The sequence below is a fragment of the Pseudonaja textilis genome, chromosome 3 (assembly GCF_049901715.1).
Source record: "Pseudonaja textilis isolate UNSWEBS1 chromosome 3, rPseTex1.2, whole genome shotgun sequence".
NCBI classification, from domain to species: domain Eukaryota; kingdom Metazoa; phylum Chordata; class Lepidosauria; order Squamata; family Elapidae; genus Pseudonaja; species Pseudonaja textilis.
Window position 1 is genome coordinate 89,042,673 of NC_141992.1, and position 26,768 is coordinate 89,069,440.

At 43.2% G+C, this 26,768-nt stretch overlaps 3 protein-coding genes across 15 annotated transcripts in view; 2 read left to right on the forward strand and 1 right to left on the reverse strand.

The window, feature by feature from the left end:
* The window catches only part of LOC113436187 (complement factor H-related protein 5-like), a 256,629-nt gene that overhangs the window by 105,588 nt on the left and 124,273 nt on the right, over positions 1-26,768 (forward strand). The gene's annotated exons all lie outside the window — the stretch shown is intronic.
* LOC113454770 (complement factor H-like) overlaps positions 1-26,768 on the reverse strand; it is an 84,770-nt gene that overhangs the window by 27,905 nt on the left and 30,097 nt on the right. The window lies entirely within an intron of this gene.
* On the forward strand, positions 1,265-12,218 carry LOC148126207 (complement factor H-related protein 1-like). Its single transcript, XM_087928702.1, has 3 exons — positions 1,265-1,433; positions 9,463-9,659; positions 11,567-12,218. The coding sequence occupies exons 1-3, from the start codon at positions 1,265-1,267 to the stop codon at positions 11,570-11,572; spliced, it is 372 nt and encodes a 123-aa protein (XP_087784828.1). The 3' UTR covers positions 11,573-12,218.

A 26,768-nucleotide genomic window follows, 5' to 3' on the forward strand; every position in this document is an offset into this window, starting at 1 on the left:
AGATGTAGTGAGAGTGGTGAAGAATAACACACAACCAGCACACAGATACACTGTATAGTAAAATGTAGGTTTTTACTTCCAGTAAACGATTAAGCAAAGTCCAACAAACAGTCCAAGTCATACATGGTTAAAACAGTCAGTTTTCAGCCGAGGGCTAATCCAGTAACAAAGTCCAGTATCAAAAACAGTTCAATAACAGACTTACATCAAATCCAAGAAAAACTACAATCAGCAACAGTCAATAGGGAAATGCAGAAACAGCAACACTCTCAGCAACAACAGAACAGAAAAACCCAGGTTTCTGGCTCCATCCTATGGCCCGTTTGAGGAACCACACCCAATTACAATTTTAGCATTCCCTTAAAGAGACAGTATTAAAATGTCTATCCTGGTTTATATATTCTCCAACCTAACTGTTAGGTGACTTACATTCCTAACATCAGCCATGTGCAAATAGTGGTGATGCTGTCTATCTCACATTTTTCTAGTTTACCAAGAAGTAGATTGTGATTTACTTTGTCAAATACCTTACTGAAATCCTAAGATACTACATCCATGGCATTTCACTGTGTCACTTTGTCAAAGAATGAAATAAGATTTGTTTCACATTATATTACTCCTCGTTGTATCATTCATGTATTTAAGATTCATTCAAATCATTTACATTCTCAATCAACAATCTGTTTTCACTGTAAATAAAAATATATTCAAAGTACACTGGTTTTCTCATGTGCCCCCTCCCTCCTTGTAGATGTCTCCCCCAGAAGGCACCCAGAGCCTTCATAAAAAATAGTCTAATTACAGGAATAGTTAAAAGTTCTAGACATCAGGGTCAAAATGGACAAAGGTTTTTTAGGAATCAGAACATGTTCAGGTATTAGCACTATACAGCATCCTAAGTGACTACACATTCTATTTGTGCAAGATTAGAGCAATTATTAATAGATAGTGGGTAATAAAATTAACAACCCCTTGTGGTGAGATCACATTTGTCCAAAGCAATTGCTATCCATTTTATCATAGATCTGGCTAAGCTACTAGACGGTGTACCTTCTAAAGTTGAAAGACAGTAAGAAGGCAATATAGTAATCATTTTCTGCCTATCAGTTAAACAAGATGTATGACATTGTTGCTTTTAAAAAATAATTAGTTTTAGCATTTGGCAATGTAGTTCCTTATGAATATGCTTAAAACCTGTGAATGTGTGCTTGCAATCATCAGAATTGTTGATGGATTATTTATGTAATATAGATATTGAGGGAAGATGTGGATGTCCACTTGCTGTGGACAATGGAGAAATTGTGGACACCCCCAAGCAACCTATGTGCAGTCTGAAAATGTAACTTATCAGTGCCAAAAGCTCTACATAATGGAAGGATCTGTAAGAGTGACTTGTCAAAATGGCCATTGGTCACAAACAGCAACATGTAGAGGTATAATTCACATATATATATATATATATATATGTAGATCTTTGGTTGTTCGGGTTTTCTCCGCGTAAGATTTGAAGTATCTAGGCAACGTTTCGATGAAGTCTCATTCATCATCTTCAGGCTTCTGTCTCCTGCTCTGTGCTTCTCAGAGTAATGGAGATTGCAGCTGCTTCCTCCTTTTAACTGCCAGTGGGGTGGAACTTGATTGGGTGGGGGCTTGGCTGTGTTCTGATTGGGTGGGGGTGTGTTCTCATTGGTAGGGGGTTTGGCTGTGTTCTGATTGGTTGGGGGTTAGCCGTGTTCTGATTGGTTGGAGGCGTGTTCTGTTCAGGAGGGGCTTGGTTGTGCTCAGGTTAGTTTTAGTTGCTGGGGGATTTGAGCTGGAGAGTTGTGATCTTGCTGTTTGGCTTCTAGTTCGTGGTCCTGCTGCATCTTCATAGTGGGTGTTGGTTTGCTTCATGTATGGCTCAGAGGGGTTTGAAGTGGGTAGTGATGCAGCTGCAGTGCAGCTTCTGGTCCATGGTCGTTTCTCATTTTCTGAATGGGTGGGAGTCTGTTTTCTACATGGAAGTGTGGTGGTGGCATCTTGTGTGGCTCTCATGGGTGTGGGTCCAGTGTCCTTCTTCATGTTAGGTACTCGTCTGTTCATGAGGGCGGGTTTCCAAATGGCTGGAAGGCGGGAGGTGTCATCTCGTTTGTTCATGCTGTGTGGGCGTTTTTCTATCTCTATGGCTTCTCTGATTATTCTGCTGTTGAAGTGTTCGGTTTTGGCGATAGTTCTGGTATTTTTAAAATCAATTTCATGTCCTGTGGCTTTGAGGTGTTGGACCAGGAAGAGGTCGTTTCTTCTTTTTGATTGAGTTCTTATGTTCTTCAATGCGTGCGCTTATTCTTCTGTTAGTTTGTCCAATGTATGTGTTAGGGCAGGCTGTGCAGGGATTTCGTATACTCCTTGGTTTTCTAATTCGATTTTGTCTTTGGGGTTTCTTAGGATGGTGGATATTTTTTTGTTTGTGCAGAATGCTGTTTTGATGTTGTGTTTTTGGAGGATCTTGCTAATTTTGTCTGTAGTGCCTTTTATATATGGGAGGAGGGCTTTTCCGTTTTCTTGTTCTCTGTCTTGGATTTTGGTTGGGGCTTCTTTTTGGATTAGGTGGGTAATCTTCTTTCTTTGGAATCCATTGGCTGTAAGTACGTTGGTGAGAGTGTGTAGTTCGGTTTTTTGGTGTTGTTCATCGGCTAAGCATTTTGTTCTGGAGATGAGTGTCTTGGCTACGGAATTGATCTGTGCTGGGTGGTGGTGTGAGAGTGCATGTAGATAGCGGTTAGTATGTGTTTTCTTCTGGTAGATGGTGTGTCCTAGGGAGCCATCGGATCTTTGTATACCAAGACATCTAGGAAGGAAGTTGATTGTTGGCTTCTGTTTCCATGGTGAATTGTATTTTGGGGTGTAGACTGTTGAGGTATGTGAGGAAGTTGTTCAGTTTTTCTTTCCCGTGTGGCCAGATTATGAAGGTGTCATCTACGTATCTGAGCCAGAGTTTGGGTTTGTCGTATTTTTCTAGAGCTTGTGTTTCAAAGTGTTCCATGTAGAGGTTTGCGATGACAGGTGAGAGGGGTGATCCCATAGGTGCTCCTTCTATTTGTTTGTATTTTTGTCCATTGTAGGTGAAGTAAGTATTGGATAGGCAGTGGTTGGTTAGATCTAGGATGTGCTTGGGGGGGTTGTATTTGTTTTGGATGGCTGTCAAGGCTTCTTTTATTGGCACTTGGGTGAAGAGGGATGTGACATCGAAGCTTACTAGTAGGTCGCTAGGTTGTAAGTTTTGTTTCTTTATGATCTCGATGAACTGGAATGAGTTTCTTACGTGTGAGTTGATGGATTCTGCATAGGGTTGTAGTTGTTTGGCAAGAAATTTGGCCAGGTTTTGTAGAGGTGAGCCTATGGAGCTGACTATTGGTCTGAGTGGGGTTCCTTCTTTGTGTATTTTGGGGAGACCATAAAGCTTAGGGCATCTGGATGATTTTTCTCTGGGTATGATTCCTTGCTGTCGCTCCCAAACACATCCCCACAGAAACCATCATATGTGGAGTTGAAACCAGCCTGACCAAAACCAACCCTGATGATGCTAACAAAATCAGACTCGAAATCACCAACATCCTCTGCACTAGCAAACCACCCAAAAGCAACTTATCCAAAGAAGAACAAACTGCACTACTTAACCTGAAAGAAGACACCAGCATAATAATCCTACCAGCAGACAAGGGCAATGCGACAGTGGTAATGAACACATCTGACTACCAAACCAAGCTAACCAACCTACTCCAAGACCCCACATACAAACCCCTAAAGACAGACCCCACCACCTACCTAGAAAAAACTACCAAATCCAAAATAAAAGCCTCCCCATCAGTGAAGAAATCCAACAAGGAATCATACCCAGAGAAAAATCATCCAGATGCCCTAAGCTTTATGGTCTCCCCAAAATACACAAAGAAGGAACCCCACTCAGACCAATAGTCAGCTCCATAGGCTCACCTCTACAAAACCTGGCCAAATTTCTTGCCAAACAACTACAACCCTATGCAGAATCCATCAACTCACACGTAAGAAACTCATTCCAGTTCATCGAGATCATAAAGAAACAAAACTTACAACCTAGCGACCTACTAGTAAGCTTCGATGTCACATCCCTCTTCACCCAAGTGCCAATAAAAGAAGCCTTGACAGCCATCCAAAACAAATACAACCCCCAAGCACATCCTAGATCTAACCAACCACTGCCTATCCAATACTTACTTCACCTACAATGGACAAAAATACAAACAAATAGAAGGAGCACCTATGGGATCACCCCTCTCACCTGTCATCGCAAACCTCTACATGGAACACTTTGAAACACAAGCTCTAGAAAATACGACCACAAACCCAAACTCTGGCTCAGATACGTAGATGACACCTTCATAATCTGGCCACACGGGAAAGAAAAACTGAACAACTTCCTCACATACCTCAACAGTCTACACCCCAAAATACAATTCACCATGGAAACAGAAGCCAACAATCAACTTCCCTTCCTAGATGTCTTGGTATACAAAAGATCCGATGGCTCCCTAGGACACACCATCTACCAGAAGAAAACACATACTAACCGCTATCTACATGCACTCTCACACCACCACCCAGCACAGATCAATTCCGTAGCCAAGACACTCATCTCCAGAACAAAATGCTTAGCCGATGAACAACACCAAAAAACCGAACTACACTCTCACCAACGTACTTACAGCCAATGGATTCCAAAGAAAGAAGATTACCCACCTAATCCAAAAAGAAGCCCCAACCAAAATCCAAGACAGAGAACAAGAAAACGGAAAAGCCCTCCTCCCATATATAAAAGGCACTACAGACAAAATTAGCAAGATCCTCCAAAAACACAACATCAAAACAGCATTCTGCACAAACAAAAAATATCCACCATCCTAAGAAACCCCAAAGACAAAATCGAATTAGAAAACCAAGGAGTATACGAAATCCCCTGCACAGCCTGCCCTAACACATACATTGGACAAACTAACAGAAGAATAAGCGCACGCATTGAAGAACATAAGAACTCAATCAAAAAGAAGAAACGACCTCTTCCTGGTCCAACACCTCAAAGCCACAGGACATGAAATTGATTTTAAAAATACCAGAACTATCGCCAAAACCGAACACTTCAACAGCAGAATAATCAGAGAAGCCATAGAGATAGAAAACGCCCACACAGCATGAACAAACGAGATGACACCTCCCGCCTTCCAGCCATTTGGAAACCCGCCTCATGAACAGACGAGTACCTAACATGAAGAAGGACACTGGACCCACACCCATGAGAGCCACACAAGATGCCACCACCACACTTCCATGTAGAAAACAGACTCCCACCCATTCAGAAAATGAGAAACGACCATGGACCAGAAGCTGCACTGCAGCTGCATCACTACCCACTTCAAACCCCTCTGAGCCATACATGAAGCAAACCAACACCCACTATGAAGATGCAGCAGGACCACGAACTAGAAGCCAAACAGCAAGATCACAACTCTCCAGCTCAAATCCCCAGCAACTAAAACTAACCTGAGCACAACCAAGCCCCCTCCTGAACAGAACACGCCTCCAACCAATCAGAACACGGCTAACCCCCAACCAATCAGAACACAGCCAAACCCCTACCAATGAGAACACACCCCACCCAATCAGAACACAGCCAAGCCCCCACCCAATCAAGTTCCACCCCACTGGCAGTTAAAAGGAGGAAGCAGCTGCAATCTCCATTACTCTGAGAAGCACAGAGCAGGAGACAGAAGCCTGAAGATGATGAATGAGACTTCATCGAAACGTTGCCTAGATACTTCAAATCTTACGCGGGAGAAAACCCGAACAACCAAAGATCTACATATAAATACCCATGAGAACCTCAGAAAACATATATATATATATATATATATATATATATATATATATATATATATATATGGATGGAATTGCTTTGCTGGGTATTTTCCCACGTCGTAGTAGTTGTGGTTTTAAAGTTGTAGCGATGTTTCAGCAGAATCTCATCTGCCATCATCAGGCTCCATGCTCATCAGGCATCAGAAGCCTGATGATGGCAGATGAGATTCTGCCGAAACGTTGCTACAACTTTAAAAGCACAACTACAGTGACGTGGGAAAATACCCGAGCAAAGCCGAATTCCATACATGTAAGTACCTGCGAAAACTTAAGAAAACAAATATATATATATATATATACACATACATACATACATACATACATACATACATACATACATACACACACATATATGTTGTGGCTCCGGGCTTGGATTCAGCTCCTGTGACTGATATGAGTTCAAGTGAGGAGGTCATGGCAGAAAAATATGAGCCGGCCTGGCTTAGTGATTGGACTGATAACCAGGATGAGGAGATGGACGTGACAAAGGACGACAGACCTGATGTATTAGAATTGTCAGGACCTTTGACCTCCTCTGGTTCCTTATCTGATCAACAGCTGGGAATGGCTGACAGGGAGGTTTTGAGAGAGTCTTCTAGTGGAGATGAGAACTTGGAAAATTTGTGGTTAAATGTAAAAAATAGAAGACGGTTGAGAAGGCAAAATCAGCTTGAGCGAATGAGGAGAGCGAGTCAGTAAATTAGCACATTGCCTCAATGAGTATAAAAGGACACAGCTGGGCTGGTACATTTTGCCAGGAACAAAATGACTATTTGAGTGAGGACGCTACAGCAAGATGCTCTGAGACTGGAGATTTATTGCCAGGACTGGTTTGCCAAACAGAGTAAAGATTTATGCTGTGGTTTCTGCCAGCTGTTATCTTGTAAGACTTCTTTCCGTTTGATTTAATTGTGAAACGGCTGCTTTCTGTTTTGTTCGTTTGAATTTTGAACGGGAGTCATAACACATATACATATACATATATTTCATCCTTTATAAACAAAAAATGTACTTTGGGAAAGAAATCAGTTTTATGATACTAGAGCTGCTGTGTCATAATGTTAGTGTCAGAAGATGTTTTACTGCCTTATACTGGAATTAGAAACTATAGTATTATGAACCAAGATAAAGTAACTTTCTCAGAGAGAAACTGCCTTATAATGGAAAATTGTACAAGATCTTCTGCCATTTACAAATGTTGTCCTCGTTTTGTGAAATCATCCTGTGATATTCTGCAATCTAAAGTTTTTTTTTCTTAGTTGGGAAACATTTTTTCGCAGCTGAGAACACAGTGCACTCCCATCATCATCGTCATCATCATCATCATCATCATCATCATCAGTCATTCCCCAAAGTGAAATTATAAAACATCCAGATTACCAACAACCCACTAGGCTTTCTTTTTTGAATGTTTCTAATACTTGAATCTCTAGGGAGCTAAAATTGATATTTCAATTGCACCTTGTATGAGCATAGGGGCCCCATGCTAATCTGTGTATGTTAACCCTTCAAATCAGCTTGTATCATATAAATACAGCAACATACTTATTACATTTTACTGCATGTTTATTAATACTAACATGCAAATATAGGTTTAATTTTATCGACCATTTACATTTTTATTTCTCTGAGTGGTTGTCATAGGGGCCCCAGTACACTGCTTTTCCCAGGGCCCATAATGGTGTTAAGATGGCCCTGGATTAGCCCATGTTGAAGGAGAAGATATAAACTGACATTTGAAGAAAGGTTAGCTGAAGTTGTATAATGCAGATCTTTAGTATGAGAAAATCTGGAAGAAGGAGACTAAAATGTTTTCCTTCTGCCTTTTGCAAATACAATAGTGTCTTGCCTAAAAAAAGTTTGTGTATGTTAGGTATTTACTGTAGTTCATGACTGATAACAGTGAGAGACAAAATTAAAAGGTGGGGACAAAGAGAGAGAAAAATCCATTTATACAGAACTCTAATCATTTTACCCCATTGCAACATAGAATTTAAAACCTAGTCTGTGGCCTCGTTCTCCAGCACCTCCACTACAGCCATTGCCATGGCTCAAGGGATGTGTAAAGGTGCACATATCGGTCCAGGTGTCTACACTTGGCCTAGGAAGAGAGCCACCTTATCTGGACTGCCATCAAATGTTACTCATAGTGCTGGTGGGCCCCATGGTTTAAGGGCCTTTGCCCGTGGCTGACACCCATTGGCCAAGCAGGTGCCAGCAGTGGGCTGGCAACACTAGGAGGTGCCCACTGATAGCTGCTCCCCCCTGGTGATAAGTCTGATGTCCAAGAGTAGAGGCAACCTCTGGCAATCATCGCTTCATTGGCTCCCTAGAGCATCCTTGGTCTGCCTCCAGTCATAACTTTGGGCTGGCTAAATGGAAACACCCAGGAGAAATTATCAGTTGTTGGGTTGATAGCAGCAGCAGCTGTCCAGGTGGCTGGGCCTTGTTCCCCTGGTCCCTGCTATGCCAGGACCCAATGTCCCCAAAACTGGCCTTTCTACACCTCTCCCTCAAGTAGTCCATGGTTTGGCTGCCGAGTGCAGTGGAATAACTCCACTCCCCTTTATCATCCTCTGAAAGGCGTCTCTCCTGCCATTTCATTAAATTGCTACCGGATAGGGATGTGGGCAATGACCCCCCCCCCCAGCACCTGCAGTCACCGATGAACACTGTCACCACTCCCCTGTTGGAGCCATCCTCTGACCTGCCTCCCCCGTGGATGTATATGGCTCCTGTCTGGATGTGAGAAATCCCTGAGCCAACCCACTTCTTGGGACGCACATCCAGGGCAGGGGAACATTGTGGTGCTGCCACGGCTTCCAAATTGGATGGCTCCTCCGGTACTGCAGCCTCTGCCCCAGCCTCCATCTCCTCTGCCACAGTGGCCCCTCCAAGGAAAGAGGTGCTAGATGGGGTATTGAATTTGAAGTGAGCACAAACTTCCTGTCACGTTCCGCTGTCCCATGTCAAGAAAATCCAGCAACACAGTTCGGTGTGGTAATGTTTATCTGGTAAATGCGAACCTGGCACGAAGTTACCAACTATAAATGAAGTAAAGACTGTGTTACCATGGTTTACACCACCCCTTACATGGTGCTCCACCCCACCGTGTGGTTCTACCCCCTTCCCTTCCCACCTATTGCTTGCTGCCAATACGGCTGCTGCAGCAGTCCGGCAACACCCCAACTGCCCAACCCAGGCCATCATGCCCAGCTCCCTGTGTCTGTTCATGATCCAACAGTCAGCTGTTCTGCCGTGAATCAGCTGTGTCAAAGTCCAGGCCTCCACTGGCCATCAAATGGCTCCATGGATGCAGCAGGATCCCTGCAACATGCCATCCACACAGTAGGCAGTCATGTGCCTTGGTTGGCCATTGGCAGCAATAAATGTGCATTCCAGCTGGCAGCTCCTTCCCTGTCCAAATGGCAGCCCCAGACCATCTGGAAGTCCAGGGCTGACATAATCTCTTTATCAAAGGAATTCTTCAGTATCAAGCTTTCTGTGTTTCATCTGATTTGTGTCTGTTTACAGTTGCTTGTACAGCAAATGAAGAAGATATGAGAGAACACAATATAAAGCTGAGGTGGAGCTACAGGAATAAAATATATTCTGAGGATGGAAATACAGTAGAGTTTGTATGTAGAAGAGGCTATAAACCACACCCAAATACCAGATCATTCAGAATTAATTGTTTGGATGGGAAATTTGACTTTTCAGATTGCATTCCTGTATGTATATTTTCAGAAAAGTACTATAATTCACCAATATATCTTTCCCCGTCTATATTTATATACTTACTGTATACATTTATATCTAATCATTGAAAAAAGGCAGTTGCAATATTTAAAAGGCCAAAGTCTGGCAGCTAAAGTTGTGAATGTAATGGATTCTAAGGCAACTTGGTCTTTGGCAATTCTTCTAAATCAGAACACTGCTTAAGATTCCCGTGACAGAAAATTCTTTCTGTTCAGAGCAATGGGAGAGAAGCACTTTGAGGTGAGATGTTACTTAAAAACAATGAGGCATGGGACTGGGAAGCACAAACGTCGCTCATCATTTCATCTCTTCTGGTCTGTTGCTGAATCCTGGCAGGTTCCAAGATAAAGAACAGGAGATCCCTGTGTTCTAGGCCTGAAATGAATGTAAACTCTAATTTGACCTCAGTGGGCTAGTTTGATTGATTTCATTATCCTCAATGAAACAAATTCAATTAACATGCACTCTAAAATTTTCAGTAGAAAGCAAGTAATTCTTAGGTTGGATCTAGTAATCTCTTGAAGTCAGTAGAATTTCATTTAGTAATGGATAATCTATCTCATCCAATTCATTTCAGAGGGTCTTCTTGTTCAATCTATTTTTACATTCATTGTAAGCTTGGAAATATTTCATGGGATACCTTATTTTACATGTAATCAGAGGTGGTATTCAGCAGGTTCTGACCAGTTCTGGATAACCAGCAGCGGAAATCTTGAGTAGTTCGGAGAACCGGCAAATACCACCTCTGACTAGCCCCACCCCCATCTATTCTCTGCCTCCCAAATCCCAGCTGATTGTCTGGGTTTTCTTTTGTTGCCCTGCACAGGAGAATGGAGCTGGAAAGCAGGTTAGTGGGATGGGAAGGGAATGGGATTTTGCAATATCCTTCCCCTGGAGTGGAGTAGGAATGGAGATTTTACAGTATCCTTCCCCTGCTACGCCCACCAAGCCACCCCCACAGAACCAGTAGTAAAAAATATTTAATCCCACCAGTGCATGTAATGAATGATTATCTGTGGTTACTAATTCAGTTAATTTTATTTTTTGTTCTGGCCCTGTAGCTTCTGACAGATATTGATAAATAGGTATATAAACACACATATGCAAATTGAAAGGGGAGGAGAATATTTCAATATCAATGCAAATGGAATAAATAAAGTAAAATGTATTAGCGTTTATTTGGAACCATTCATTTTGAGGCAACTAAATTTGTTGCACGGAGGCCAGTGAAATCAATGAACATAAGCCACTGGATTTAAAGTAGAGTTTCCACTCATTTCAGTCCCAGTACAGAGGAATATTTATGTAATGGAGCTTCTTTCTAATCAATGACAAAATGGCAGCTTTCTTGGTATTGTTGGAGTACAGCTTCCAGTATCCTTCTAATTGTATTGTCTGAGAATAATGGGAGTTTGTTTATTTCATCATTTTATTGTATCCCATCTTTTCTCAAGTGTATCCCCTGTGAGGATGAATTAAAGTTTGGTAATGTCTAATTCCCTACTCCTATTTTTCAAATGTTGGTGCTTTGGGTTCATTCTGATTGCTGGAGTTTATATCCCAAAATATCAAGAATGCCTAATAATTTATTAAAGTTTGTTACATGCCATTGTGTCAAAAGTCATCTTTTTAAAAAAGAAGAAATTGCTCAGTGATAAAATGGTTTACAATTTTTGAGTCACTTGAGTAATTTTAAGCAATTGGTTTAGCAAATTGAGAGGCTGCTTACTCATGTACAAATCAATTTGATATCCTAAAGTTATCAGAGGCTGCATTTTGCTGCATTTTTGTTGCAGATCAAGATTTATCAGTTTAAAAAAGACATATAAAATGCAGAGATGCAAAATTATTTCTTCATTATTCACGTTGTATTTTACAGAAATAAATAAAGGAACAAAAGGACCATTCTTTGAACCAGAAGATGAATATCAGAAATCATTTATCATTCTTCTCAATATGATCACATGAAACTGTATTTGCTGTCAACAATGGATCTGAACCTAAAAGTCTACTTTGTAAAAACCAAATTTTACCAACTGGGTAAATGATAACATTTACCAACAAGACTATAGACTATCTTTAAGGCAGATTAAAATATTATAATGCAACATAAACAATTTTTTAAAAATACATCTGGAGAGAGGAATGTACATTGACATATGCATAGCCATTTTATTTAGCCTTATTATATATTCCTTTTCTTTCTTTCTCTTTGCTAGTTATGGGGGGAAAAGGGTTTCAGGATTGCCATATTCCACATTCCTAAGGTGGGAGGAGTGGAGATAGAGAGACTTGTTTAGGCTAGGTGGTTCTCCTTCCCGTGGGAACAAAAGCTGACCCTGCTGAGACCTGGAAGTGGAGATTCATGACACCAGGCAACATTGATTTACTTCAATTGGGGAATGTGACTCTTGGGGGGTTGTTTCTAATTTCCATTATTACATGGTGTAATTCCGGGTTGTGTCAGATCCGGAATTACAACAGATTTTGCCAATTTGATGCTTTCCTAATTAAAAGAAATTGTTTCGGAAGATGGATTTTGCTCTTTTCTTTTTAAATGGATTTCATCACTTGGAAACCTGACATAAACATTTCATTAATCTGAATTATCAGTCAGCAGACCATTTTAACACAACAAAAATAGATACTTGTAATTAATATTTTTAGCATAAAGTTATACAGAATTCTTATAAAAAAATTAAAAAAATATTGTGGGCTTTTCCCCCCACCAAACTATTTGTAATATATTTTGTAAAGAAACAGAGGTATATAGTAAACACTCCAATTCACAGTCCAATCCAAGATCTAGAAGCAGTCTGGTCTTCCTCAAGTTGCTCTGAAGGTAGCCTGATATGCCTTAATGCTCAGAATCAGAGACAGGTTCAGCCAAATGGATTTCTGCTACTCTAATGTGTATGGGAAAATCACAAGTAGGTACAAGGGTGTTTTTTTTTCCGGACAGTATGAAATTGTATAATTATTGATAAACAATTAAAATTAAGCTATATCTTAGAAATTGGTGCAGGGCTACACAAAATGGAATAAAATGTACCACTACTTACAGTGGTTTCCCTTCTGCTGTTTTTAAATCCATAAAATCCTTTCTGGCATTTCATTCTGATGTGACTGTATCATCTCTGAATTCTAAAGAATTCACTGGTTTCTGACTGACCATTAGATGGCAACAGGCTTGATGTTATGAACAGGACTCCAAGACAATAACATTCTGGAGGACAGGAGATTTCAGCTGATGAGCTTTCATTCCTTCTTACACCTACCTCAGTTAGGGGGAGTCAGTCTGAGCCTTTTCCTGATAACTAACTTCTTTCCTGGGCTTTATAGAAAGCTTCTGCACTTATTGTTTCTATAACTGTTTCTGAATATTATTTTCAAGGCCATCTTTATCATTCTCTGTAGCAGAGTATAGGTCAAGAGGAAAATTTGCTCACTTCTTACTTGTAGCTGTGAAACACTTCCAGTTTGAGGATATTGTGATTTATTAGCTTATTAATACATAGAGACTTTTTAAAGCTATTAATTAACTTTAGTTAGAGCTATTAGTTTATTTGTACCTTTTCCTGCTAGAAGTAAGATCTTTTTAACACCTGTTGGCAAGAACTAGAGGCGCTGACCACAAACATCCCGTATTTATTTTTTTAATTTATTTATTTGGTTTGTCAATTGCTTACAAGATAATAGGTATAAGTAAAAACATAGTTATGAATACATGGATACATATAAGAAAAATAAAAAATAAAAGAAATAATAGGACAGGGGCGGTAGGAACATCGGCACGCTTATGCACGCCCCCTACAGACCTCTTAGGAAAGGGGTGAGGTCACTAGTAGACAGTCTAAGGTTAAAGATTTTAGGGTTTGGGGAAGAAAGCAGAGTCAGGTAGAGTATTCCAGACATTTACCACTTAGGTTTTGGGTAGGTTGTGTCTTGGATACTTGGCTAAGAAATGTTGCAAGTGAACCCATTATTGGAAAAAAGCAAAATAATATGGTAGTTAGCTTATGCTGTGTATAAAGATGTCTAAGCAGGGTTCTGGAGGTTAGCAAAGTGTATTATTAGCATAGTAAAAAACACACCCAGAGGTCCAATCTATAATAGTCCAACCTATCAAAAGCAGTACAGACGAAGAGAGAATAGGAATGCAGACCAAAATAGGAAAGAAAATAGTAAGAGAATATCTATCCAATCTAGATGAGTTCAAATCACCAGGACCAGATGGATTGCATCTCAGGATACCAAAGGAGCTGGCAGATGTGATCTTGTAGCTACTAAAGGAAGCCTTTTAGAGCTCCTGGAGCTTAGTGAAACTGCCAGAGGACTGGAAAACAGCTGATGTGGTTCCAGTCTTCAAAAAGGGGAACAATGGATCCACAAAATTACTGATCAATCATCCGAAGATTAATACCCGGGAAGATCCTGGAAAAGATTATCAAGTAATAGATCTGCAAACACCTAGAAACAAGCAAAATGATTACTAGAAGCACATGGGTTTGCTAAAATCAGATCATGCCAGACAAACCTTATTAACTTCATTGACAAAGTGATTAAACTAAATTGGAGAAATGTTGTGGACATATTTAGTTTACTTAGACTTCAGTAAAGTTTTGAAAAAGTAAACCACAGCCTTGTACTATGTGGGAAAGACAGCATCACCACCAGATGGCTGTGCAACTGACTGGCCAACCGCATTCAATGTCAAGTTCTCAATGGAACTATATCTATAAGGGGAGCATCAATGCTCTATCTTAGGCCTATTACTCTTCAACATCTTCATAAATGGTTCAGATGAGAGTATAGAAGGGGAACTCATAACATTTGCAGATGACATCAAGCTGGGGGAATTGGCAATACTTTAGAATATCGACTCAAGATTCAAAAGGATTTTGACATACTTGAGTTTTGGGCCCTAATAAGATGCAGATCAATGGTGAGAAAAGTAAGGTTTTGCACCTAGGCAGGAAAAGTCAAATGCACAGGTATAGAAGAGGTGATAGTAGTAGAAGTAGTAGTAGTAGTAGTACTGTGTTTCTCCAACAATACGGCCTCCACCAATAGGAAGGCCCAGCATGATTTCAAGGCATGAGGTGAAATTAAGCCCCTCCCCCCAAATTTAGGCATATTTAAACCATGCGTTTCCCCGCCATTTCTCACATCATTCGTTAGAACTAGGCAGCCAATGACAGGTTTTTGAGCTTGCCGCGCTTGGTGTTAGCCAATCGCGGCAAGCTCTATATGAGCCAGTCAGAGTGTCCCATAACAACCAATCATGGCCCGGCTTTTCCGGACCAATAGGAATGCAGGCCTTCAAGCCTGCTAGTATGGAACAATTTCAGGTTCACCACTTTCCAACTGTTGAAAGGAAGGGTTGTAAAGAAAAAAGGGGAAGGTTATGTCTAGGTGGTATTTGCTTCCCGTGGGAACAAGTCAGATGGAGTTGATGGACTGTTGGACTGAGAATTAATTGGAGATTGTGACTCAGCGGGGAAGTTTCACACTTTTGCTTTTATTGGGTGTAATTCCGATCTGGTTCGGAGCTGGAATTAGACCAAATCCTTGCCAAGTTAATGTGTTCCTAATAAATAGATTTGAAAAGGAAGATGGGCGCCTTGGACTTTATGTTTTGGGACACATTGCTTGGAGGCTTGACACTGAGTTCCATTCATGTGAGTCTCTAGAAAAATGTTCTCTTCAGGGATGGGATTCAAATTTTTTAACACCCAGTTGGGTGTGGCTGTGGGTGTGGCTAGGTGGGCATGGCCATGTGACTAGGTAGGCATGGCTTTTTTGCAAAAAAATCCCCCCTTTTTTGCCTTCTGGGCCTCAGGGAAGCCTCCTGGGGTGTTTATGCTGCCAGAAGGCTTCCCTTGGGCCCAGGAAGCCAAAAAATGGAGGCGAGGGGGGCGCAGCAGTAGTCTCTGACCAAATAGCTAATGGCTAGCTATGACAAAGGGATGTAAACAAGCCCATAGTAAAAGAACTTGGTGAGAGAAACACTGCTTTCACTAAAAAAATGAGATCTTTCTGACTTAGTTCAGAATGTTTGTGATTCAAAATGTACCGTAACATGCTTTTTCTCAAAAAAAATTACTTTTTGACAATGAAGGAGCCTTCTTTAGTAACACTGCTCAGCTGGTTAATCAGTGGAAAAAAATTGTATCATACTGATATGGAATGTTAGAAATATTGCAAGATATTGTAAGATTTGACACTACACTCACCTTCTGAATATAGCAATAGCTACAGCACTTAGACTTATAAACTACTTTATAATGCTTTACAGTGCTCTCTAAGCAGTTTACAGAGTCAGTATATTGCCCCCAACAATCTGGGTCCTCATTTTATCCACCTCAGAAGGCTGGAAGTCTGAGTCAACCTTGAGCCTGGTAAGATTTGAACTGCCATATTGCAGGCAGCCGGCAGAGAGCAGAAGTAGCCTGCAGTACTGCACTCTAACCACAGCACCACCATGGCTCAAAGTGTTCGAAGAACACTAAATACTACCTTGGTAGAATTTGTAAAAAATAAATAAAACATACAAAATCTTTCTGATAAGATTGGTTGATGATTTATACAGACTGAACACATTTATACATTTATACAGACTGAACACAGATACAGTTCTGTTTATATAGTGCATCCTTCATATGTACTGATCTATAGGTCGCCTCCATTGACTTGGGTGGCGATGTGTTAGTGTCGTAATCAAGTACCTTACTAACTGAGCATTTTGTGAATCCTATTAAATAGTTCATATATGGGCATTGGTTCCCTGAGATGGCTACCTTTATTAACCTTTGCCTCCATTATCCCCATTTTACAGGGAGGGGAATTTACCATTCAGCTTCTTCCTGATAATATGGTAAGGCCTCTTCAGGTGCTATCAGGGGAATATTCCCTCTTATAACTATAGCTTTGAGTGTTTTCCTGTCACATTTCTTCTTCTGTGGATTATACATCTCTGAAGTGGGAATGCAATCTATTTATTCTTCTACCTAGACATTTCTGCATTTAGGAGCTCCAAAAAGCTTTGGTCTTTCTTGCTGTCCTGGTCTTCTTACATGGACCCATCTGTATGGTGGTGACATCTGCTATCATTATACCTTGAGCACACCCCCTTTGCTAAAAGAGGTACCCAGAAGGAATCACTGTCCAATGCCTTCCTGCAGGAATTCAATATTTGATCATCGGTTTTATATTTACATATATCCCTGTTTGCAGCTTCCTTCTTCCTTCCTTCTTCCCCTTCTATTTATTTCTCTTCTCAGCTAGAACCCACACACTTCCATACCACATTTCTGGATTCCAATCATGGGAGCCAAGCTTCTGCAGTTACAGGTAGTCCTTGACTTATGACCATTCATTCAGCAATCACTCAAATGGCACTCAACAAAGGCTCCACGAACTTCCAGCTTTACAGCATCTCAGTGGTCACATGTTTGTGTTTTCCTATATATCCTACAAGCTTCCCACAAGTAAAACCAATTGGAAGCTAGCAGGAAGTTGGAAAACACATTTATAGTAAGTCTTTGCTTAACAATCCATGTAGTCCCTGCTTCACTATGGCAATGGGACAGCCAAAATTGCTGTCACTAAGGTTATAATTACATCATGTTGTGCTTTACAAGTACAGGTAGTCCTTGACTTATAACAGTTCATTTAGTGACCTTCAATGAAAGTTACATCACTGAAAAAAGGGACTTAAGACCTTTTTCACACTTACAACCATTGTAACATTCCCATAGTCATGTGATTTACAGTCAGATGCTTGAGAACTGACACACATTTACGACGGCTAGAGTCATGTGATTGCCTTTTGTCACCTTCTGACAAGCAAAGTCAATGAGGAAATCAGATTCACTTATCAAGCCTGTTACTAAGTTAACAGCTGCAGTGATTCACTTAACAAATGTGGCAAGAAAAGTCATAAAATGGGGGAAAACTCACTTGAGAAATTTCTCACTTGGCAACATAAATATTGGGCTCAATTGTGGTCATAAATTGAGGACTACCTATACTTTGCCATTCTGTGGTGGAAATTCTGGTCCTAACTGCCAGTGTAAACTGAGGACTGCATTTGGCATACTTGTGATGCTTTATCAAACAGAGCAGCTAAAGCTGTGCACATGTTTGGCTAGTTCACTCAGCCTTCTATTCTTTAAAAGCAAAAATATCACTTCCTTTTGTTGTATCTTCCTTTAAGCAGTTTATAGTGATTGCAGTTATAAAGATCTATACTACTTTCTTCACTGCTTCTTCACTCACCTATCATAGACTCCTACGACACTCATCTGTTTGTGTGTGTGTGAAGGAGTTCCAGTTCAATATTTGAACCAATGGGGCCCAAACAATATTGCTGGACTAACTAGGTCAGGGTTGTCAAACTCCCATCCCATGGGCCGGATGCATCACGCAAAGGAGGGAAAAGTCCCAATACGTCACGTGACACCACCGTGACAATGTGAGTTTGATACCCCTGAACTAGGTAAATGATTTACCTTTGCTGCAGGGAATCATGGAGAGGACCTTAGGAAGAATATTCAGAAACAATTACAAAAATTTACAAGGGCGGAAACTTTTTATAAAGCCCAGGAAAGGAGATTGTTATTAGGAAAAGGATCTAACTGACTCCCCCTGACTTAGTGGTTGTAAAGAGGGAAAATAAAAGATAAGCAGACTTGCAAGACACTGCTACTATGGTCTGTCTCATTCTACTCTTCCCATGGAGCTGGTTTCTTGAAATGGTTTATGTTAAGTTTGAGCAATGAGAGGCTGAACCAGAGCATGAGTGCAACAGTACTTTATTTTACAAATAAAGGGCTGACCGTGCTTGCCAAGCCTGGAACTGGCTCGCAGCAATCAGCAAGCAGTTGGACCCCGCAGCCTGCTTTTATAGCTGGCTGCTGGGAGAACCAACCAATGGGAATGGGGGAATATCGCCCACACAATGTCAGTGGACCTGAGTGAGAACTCCTTGAGTCCTCAAGACATAACACCCCTTCCCCCCAGATGCGAACACGCATAGTCCTTGAGGTAGACGGGGGGTTTGTGTTGGCGCCAGGAGCGGCGCAACTCGGGAACATTGTCTGTCTGTTCGGTATCAGTCTGTGACGGTTGAGCTGGCATAGTGTCGCCAACACTCTCTCTGGACTGGGCATCCTCGGAAACCACCGGGTTGGTTACTGGGGTCGAGCTCTCGTGGGTTGGATCAGGTTGGTCAACTCTCTGGGCGCTGTTGTCCGAGTTTGGGCTGACCGGAACGACCGCTGGCGCAGACTGGTCGCTGGGTGCGGTGTGGCTGGGCGGCGGATGAGACGGTTCCCCTTCGACTGGAGACTCTGGGTTCTTGTTTGCGAGGTTGCTGAGGCACCTTCTGAGTTGGTCTATGTGTCTCCTCCAGACGCGACCATCCTCCAGCCTGACTCTATACGATCTCGGCCCGGTGACGGCGATGACCTCGCCCGGAATCCAAAGTGGGTCCCCAGCGAAATTCCTTGCGAATATCGGCTCCTGTAACATAAAATGTCTAACCCCGAAGTGGAAGCGAGGGGAGAGTCAGGGCAGTATTGTGGGTGCAGTCTATCTAATACAGTCCTCAGGCGCCGGCCCATCAGAAGTTCCGCTGGGGACTTATTGGTGACTGCACAGGGGTTGAGTGCTGGCTCATCAGGAACCGTGAGAGTTTGTGGTGCCAGTCATCTCTGCCAAACCTAGCGAGGGCCTCTTTGGTGGTCCTGACGGCCCTTTCAGCCAACCCATTACTGCAGGGTGAAATGGGGCTGTGAAAATGTGGCGAATGCCTAGGTTGGCTGCAAAACGGCTGAATTCTACTGATGCGAACTGTGGGCCATTATCGGAGACCAAGGAGTCAGGTAGTCCATGTGTAACGAACAGGCGCGTTAACACGTTGGTGATTGCTAGTGTGGTGGTCGTGGATAGCTGTGCCACGTCTATCCATTTGGAATAAGCGTCCATGACCACTAGGAACATCTTTCCATGCACGGGCCGGCCAGATCGATATGGATTCTAGACCAAGGGCGCTGGCGCTCTCCCATCTGGTAGGGGTGGCGATGGGGGGAGCAGGACGGGATTCCTGGCAAATGCTGCAGGAACTTACCCAATTGACAATGTCCTCGTCTAGACCCGGCCACCACACGTAGCTGCGTGCTAATGCCTTCATTCTCACAATGCCGGGGTGTCCCTCGTGCAACGCCTCCAGGACTCGGGCACGCAGCGAGGTCGGAATGACCACCGAGTGCCCCACAGTAGACAACCCTGCAAACTGGACAGCTCCTGCATGCGAGTCTTAAAGGGTGCGAATTTGTTATCAACGTTGCCTCCCGGCCACCCTCCTCACCCAGTCGAGCACCTGGGCGAGCGTTTGGTCTGCCTTGGTTTTGGCGGCGATGTCAAGGGCGGTGATGGGCAGGTCCAACTGGGTGATTTCGAAAATGGCATTGACAGGAGCTGGGTCTTCAGCCGGAGCGGGTAAGGGGCAGCGACTGAGCGTCAGCGTGGGATAGAGTTTTGCCCGGGCGGTGGATAAGTTTGTATGAGTAGGCCGCTAGGAAAAGTGTCCACCTTGTCATCCTAGGGGAGAGGACTTGAGGTGTCTGTTTGTCGCCGGCCAGTAGGCCCAGGAGGGGCTTATGGTCGGTGACCAGTTCAAGAAGTGGCCAAAAAGGAATTCGTGAAACTTTTTCACGGCTGCAACAGCTGCTAGGGCTTCCTTGTCTATTTGGCTGTAATTTCGCTCCGTGGCGAGAGCGTCCTGGAGAAAAGGCGATGGGGGCCTCGGCGCCATTGGCGAGTCGGTGACTAAGGACCGCCCAATTCCAAAAGGGGATGCGTCTGCTGCCAGTACTAAAGGAAGGTTGGGGTCGAATTGGATGAGCACTGCCTCTGACGTAAGTAGTGATTTGACGGCGTTAAACGCCTGGTCTTCTTTGTGCCCCCAGTGCCACGGTGACTTTTTGTCTAGTAATCTGTGTAGGGGTTCGGCTACTGAGGCTTTATGGGGCAAGAAGGATGCATAAAAGTTTAGGAGCCCTAAGAAAGCTTGTAGCTCCGTTTTGGAGGTCGGTGTGGGAGCTTCGTGGATCGCCCTGACCTTGGACTCCAGGGGTGAATGCCAGAGGCGTCAATTTTATAACCCAGAAAGTCCACCTGTCTAGTGGCAATGGCGCATTTTTCTTTTTTTAACCTGAGGCCATGCTGTCTGAACCTCTCTAACACTGCTCGCACTCTCTGGAATAGTTGGGGTCTGTCCCTGGCCGAGACCAAGATGTCGTCAAGTAGGGTACTACACCAGGGAGGCCCTGTAAAATCCGCTCCATGAGGGACTGAAAAATACCCGGGCAACACTTACGCCAAATTGGAGACGCTTGCATCGGAAGGCACCCCTGTGAGTGACGATGGTCTGAAGTTCCGCTGTTTGGTTATCAACAGGGAACTGTTGATATGCTTGAGACATGTCCAATTTAGCGAAAATACTGCCCGGTTCGAATGTGTGCAATAAGTGCTGAATGACGGGCACAGGGTAGGCGCTAACTTGTAAATATTTATTGATTGTTGTCTTGTAGTCCGAGCAAATTCTCAGGCTACCATCTTTTTGAGGGGTGTGACAATGGGCGTCTCCCACTTGGCGAAATCTGTTGGCTCAATGACCCCTTGTTTTAGTAGTTTATCCAATTCAGCGTCTAGTTTTGGTCGAATAGCAAATGGAACTCTACGTGGTTTTAATCTGATTGGGACTGCCTGGGGGTCAACGGTGAACGAGATGGGGTTCCATTATAACACCCCAGCTCCTCGCTGAACACATCTGCGTAGTCAGCGAATAAGGAGTCAGTGTCTGAGATTGAGACAGCATGGACTCCTGTTAACCCTAGGCCGAGGTGGGGAAACCAATCGAGCCCCAATAAGGTGGGTAGATTGCCGTTAACTACCACTAGAGGTAGGTGGCCTTTAAAAGCTCTAAAACTGACAAAGAACTTGCCTCTGCCGATCACAGGAATGGCCTTCCCCTGGTAGTCCTTCAGACCGAACTGGCATCTCTGAAGCCGGGTAGTAGATAGGCTGGGGTGGAGTCTCTTGAGGGTGTTCCACGAGATTATTGAGAGCGCTGACCCTGTGTCAACCTCCATGTGGCACGGTTTACCTTCTAGGGAAACGGAGAGAGAAATTTTACTAACAGTGTGGCAAGTACGCCTGGCAAGCGGTGCGTGCGACAGTTTAATACTTGCCTCTGTGGTCCCGAGTGCGAGGACGGGGGTCTGTGTGCAGCGCTTTGGGGGCTTGGCAGACTCTCGCAATGTGCCCCCTCTTATGGCAGTTGTTGCAAACGGCTCCTTTAAACTTGCAGGTGGCCCTTTGATGTGATCCCCACAGGCTAGGCACAGTGTGATGTGCTTGGGTGGACCGGTGTATTCTTGTTTGGCCCCTACCTGCGACCGTCTGTCATTGGTGAGGCGATGGACATCGTTCTCATCATTGTGGGCTTCCTTCGCTTCCACCTCTTCGGAATGGACTGGGAACGATGCTAGCTTGGCACTTGGGCCCTGAATTTCGGTGGCTGAGTTCGTTGCTAGCTCGGCTGCTAGGGCCTCCTCTACCGCTTGCGCGAGGTTGAGGTCTTTTTAGCTAGCAGTCGCCTCTGTAGGTTGAGATCCTTGACCCCACAAACTAATTGATCGAGGAGCATGTCCTCCAGGTATGTTCCAAACCCGCAGTGCAGGGCTGCTGTTCTGAGGGCGGCCATATATTGATTGATGGTCTCCTTACTTGATTGCTTCCTCATACGGAACGTGAACCTCCTGGCGATTTGTGAAGGCCTGGGAGCGTAGTGGTTAGTGAGGATCTCAAGCAACTCGGACCACGGAACGCTTTTTCAATTCTCTCGGCGCTACGAGTGCTGCGGCGGTATCAAACGGTGGCTCCGCAGTAGATTAGAAAATAGGATTTTTCCGATGCTCTCCGCATCCGCCAGGCCGACCGCATCGATGTAATGATTGAAACGGTTCTTATACGATTCCCACTTCTCTTTGTCTGGTTTAAACGCTGGGAATACTGGGTTGGAACTCATGGTGCTGGAACGGCTGGGCTACCTGTGGAAAAAATCTCTCTGGGACTACGAGCGCTCGTGAGTTACTAGTGATATCAGCTCTGGAGAGGTTTTTTGCTACCCTCTCTTTCTCTCTCTGGGTTACCACGTTGGCTGCTAGCCGTTGGAGGTGTCTTGATTCGCGCCAAAAAGTGGGCGTTAGTGACTCTCTACAGCGCTGTGCTGTGATTCCTACTGGCTCGAAATTCAAATGACACCTGTTTGAATTTCGCGCCAAATGCAGAGCGGCTGCGGCTCGCAGCGCTTCACTTTCCCGTAAGCGGGGCTAACAAGCGGCTACAGGCGCTTCTAACTTTTTGACTCCGACCGCTTTCTCTGGCTGCGGATCTGCGTTTGCTCTTTTTGATCGCTCGTTTTGTTAGCTGACTGCTCTCTCTGGCTGCGGATCAGCGTTTCCCTTATCGCCAGCCGATCGCTCTCTCTGGGCTGCGGATCGGTGGCTAGTGACTCAGCGGTTGCAAGGTGCATCTGGTAGCCATCCCATCCTCGTCGCCAGTGTTAAGTTTGAGCAATGAGAGGCTGAACCAGAGCATGAGTGCAACAGTACTTTATTTTACAAATAAAGGGCTGACCGTGCTTGCCAAGCCTGGAACTGGCTCGCAGCAATCAGCAAGCAGTTGGACCCCGCAGCCTGCTTTTATAGCTGGCTGCTGGGAGAACCAACCAATGGGAATGGGGGAATATCGCCCACACAAAGTCAGTGGACCTGAGTGAGAACTCCTTGAGTCCTCAGGACATAACAGTTTATCTCATTGGATAGAAATCTCTTGCAACCTTTGCAGCATCTCTCTGCCAGTCATTTGTTTGGCAATATTGTCAGTCAATAAATGTCCTGTCTCTGGTCCATTTTTTTTCTTCTCCACCTCTTGCAGAGAGATTGACTAAACAAGTTGTTCTTTCTGAGCTGCTTTTCTCCCCAGTGTAGCACTTCCCTAAAAAGCAAGCTAACTAGCTCAATTTTGTCATCTTAGTTGAAACCTGTCTGGCACTGTTACTGATGCCATAATCAGGTTTCAGCTAAAGGGTTTCTTCACCTCTTACATGATTCATGAGTTGCATATAGAAAAAATAGATCTACAAAGGACACTATAGTCATCACTCTTCACACTGCTCTGACTCATCTAAAATGGAGCGGGGGGCTATGTGAGGATGTTTAAGTTTCTGGGTGTTACCCTAAAAGAGGACCTGACCTGGGATGCCTGACATTGCAATCCTGGTCAACAGGGCCCAGCAGAGATTATACTACCTGAGGCTTCCCAGAAAACAACAACTGAATGAAAAACTGTTGGTTACCTTCTACCGCTGCACCAAAGAGAGCATTTTATCATACTGCACCTCTGTATGGTTTGCCAATTGCACAGTGGTAGATAGGAAAGCACTCCAGAGGGTTAATGTCATTGTCCAGAAGATCATTGGTTGCCCTCTCCCTTCTTTGGAAGAGCTTTATACCTCCTGCTGCCTTAAGAAAGCTCAAAACATTCTCAAAGATCCATCCCATCCTAGGAACCCTTGTTTTGAACTATTACCATCTGGCAGATGGTACAGAATAATAAAAACAAGGACAAATAGGCTGAAAAACAGCTTCTATCCCAGGGCAGTAGCTCTTTTGAATTCTGCTGTACAGTCCAGTGTTGGTGTGGTGTCGGGGGTTTCCGGTGCAATGTGTGAAGGGTGAAGGATGTGTGTTTGTGTTTATTGTCATGGTCATGGTTATGATGTGTACTGAAGATGGTGTTTGATTTCATTGTACGAGGTGCAATGACAATAAAGTAAACTAAACTAGGCAAAGAGTTCATGCCTTTCAATGTATGCTCCCCTTGGTGTGCCTGCTTACTCTCTTGTAATCCCTTCCACTCAAATGAATGCAACTATAAACATTCTCTTCTTGAGAATTATCCCAGGATTCGAATGTGTGGGGGAGCAGGATTAAAGGCTACATAACTTTTTCATTACAAAGGATATTAAGTAACATTTCTGTGATCAGTTGATACTCCCTGGAGTTCCCTAAGACCTTTTATAGCTGTTAGTGTTGCCTACTTCTTGTTTCTTCCTGGGGCAAAAAGATACAGGAGGGGACAATGATGCAGCTTGATCATACAGGCCCTGAATTTAATGCATTTGTGGTCCAGCAAGCGGTATTGCTTCTGCCGTGAAGCACCCAATTTAGAACATAGAGAACATAGAATAACAGAGTTGGAAGGTTAATGGCTTTTGACAGCATACCCAAGCTTTCAATTAGCTTGAGCAACTGCTCTTAGTTTGCCTCTCAGCTGGTGTTTTGCTTTGGGGTTTTGACTTTTTTTAAAAAAGGGGAATGGCTGTTTTAAGTTGTCTGCATTGTTTTAGTGGTTCCCGGCACTGCCCTTTTGGGGTGTACTTCCCTCACTCTTTTTGAAAGCCTCTAGTGATGGAGCACCCACAACTTCTCTAGTGATGGAGCACCCATAACTTCTGAAATCAAGCTATTTCATTGGTTGATTGGTCTCACCCTTAGGAAATTTCTCTTTAGTCCTAGGTTGCTTCTCTCTTTGGTTAGTTTCCATCCATTGTTTCTTGTCATGCATTTTAGTGTTTTTGAAAATAGATGGACCCCCCTCATTTTTGTAGGAGCCCCTCAAATATTGGAACAGTGTTATTTTGTGAGTGCTATTTTATTGTGAGTTGGGGAGATGTTTGGCAAAATTGATTCAATGGAAAACAGAGCATGGCTGAATTTGCTTTTTAAATCTTGCAAGCACTTCTCTAGATAAAAAGTGAAAGATCATTAAAAAAATCACCAGTATTGTAGAGCTGGAGCAATTTTTGCACTGTCAGTTTGAAACTTTCCAATTGAAAGAGCACATAAAAGAGGCACGATTTCCCTGTCTTTCTATAGTTGACTAGGTTATGCCAGTTTGATGAAAGATGAATGTCTCAGCTCTTTCCTCCCTGAGATCCTCTGATTTTTGCACCCTGGTGCCTCCACCTTTCTGTCTGAATGTAGCTGCTTAGTGGTTTCTGCTGCCATTGCCTGTCAGTCACATGGATGTGTTTACCTGATATTTTCCCATATAAACCTGGCATGTGCGACAGGTAAGAATTTCACAGGCTATGCCTTTATTGAAGAATAAACCAAAAAGTAGAGAAAAATGAAGTGGATAAAAATGAAATAAATGTGGTAGTGTAAGGCATGTGACAAGGCTGTCAGCACCCCTTCCAGTGGTGGGCTACAACCAGTTTAACAACTGATTCTGTAAGCGCAAGCTTCACACAGCATTCAAAATACAGCAATTTAAAGCTCAGCTGCTTACCTTCTAGAGCAGCCCTGGTAAGTAGAACAACTGAGGCATGGAAATCAGCTGTGCCTCACGACTGAGCTGAGCCAGAAAGAAGAAAATATAGGACAGGATAGAGCGGAGGTTGATGGGTGGGGCCAGTTGATGGTCAGAACTACTGGTTCGCCAGAACCCATCCAAACTGGCAATAGCCCACCACTGACCCCTTCTCTTTTAGAAGAACATCATTCTAACAAATGATTTATTTTGTTAGATGTTTATCTTGTCTATTACTTTATAAGGAACTCAAGGTGGAGAACTTATCTAATATTCCTTCCTCCTCTTAGTTTCCCCACAACCACAATCTAAGAAGTGGTTTGGGCTGGGAGAGAGTGAATGGTCACTCAGCCATTTTTTCAAGCCTAAAATGGGACTAGAACTCAGAGTCTACTGGTTTCTAGGCCAGCAACTTAACCACTACTATGCTTAAAAAGGAGGTAGGAATGTCAAAATAACTTGTAAGAATTGCATGCAAAAAACAGGTTGGAGGAAACGAACTTGCAAAGCTCACAGATAAATTTCAGAATAATTTCCCATAGAATGATGCAAAAGACAAGAGAGGTTGTTGCAAATTACAATCTGAGATGGACCTATTGGTAGGAAAGGAGACTAGAATGAACAGTAATACTTTG

Bases quoted from the DNA above. Each gene is read 5' to 3' on its own strand.
- LOC148126207 (XM_087928702.1), top strand. From the start codon at position 1,265: ATGTGGATGTCCACTTGCTGTGGACAATGGAGAAATTGTGGACACCCC. The intron at 1,434-9,462 runs GTATAATTCACA...GTCTGTTTACAG, and splicing joins ACAAACAGCAACATGTAGAG to TTGCTTGTACAGCAAATGAA.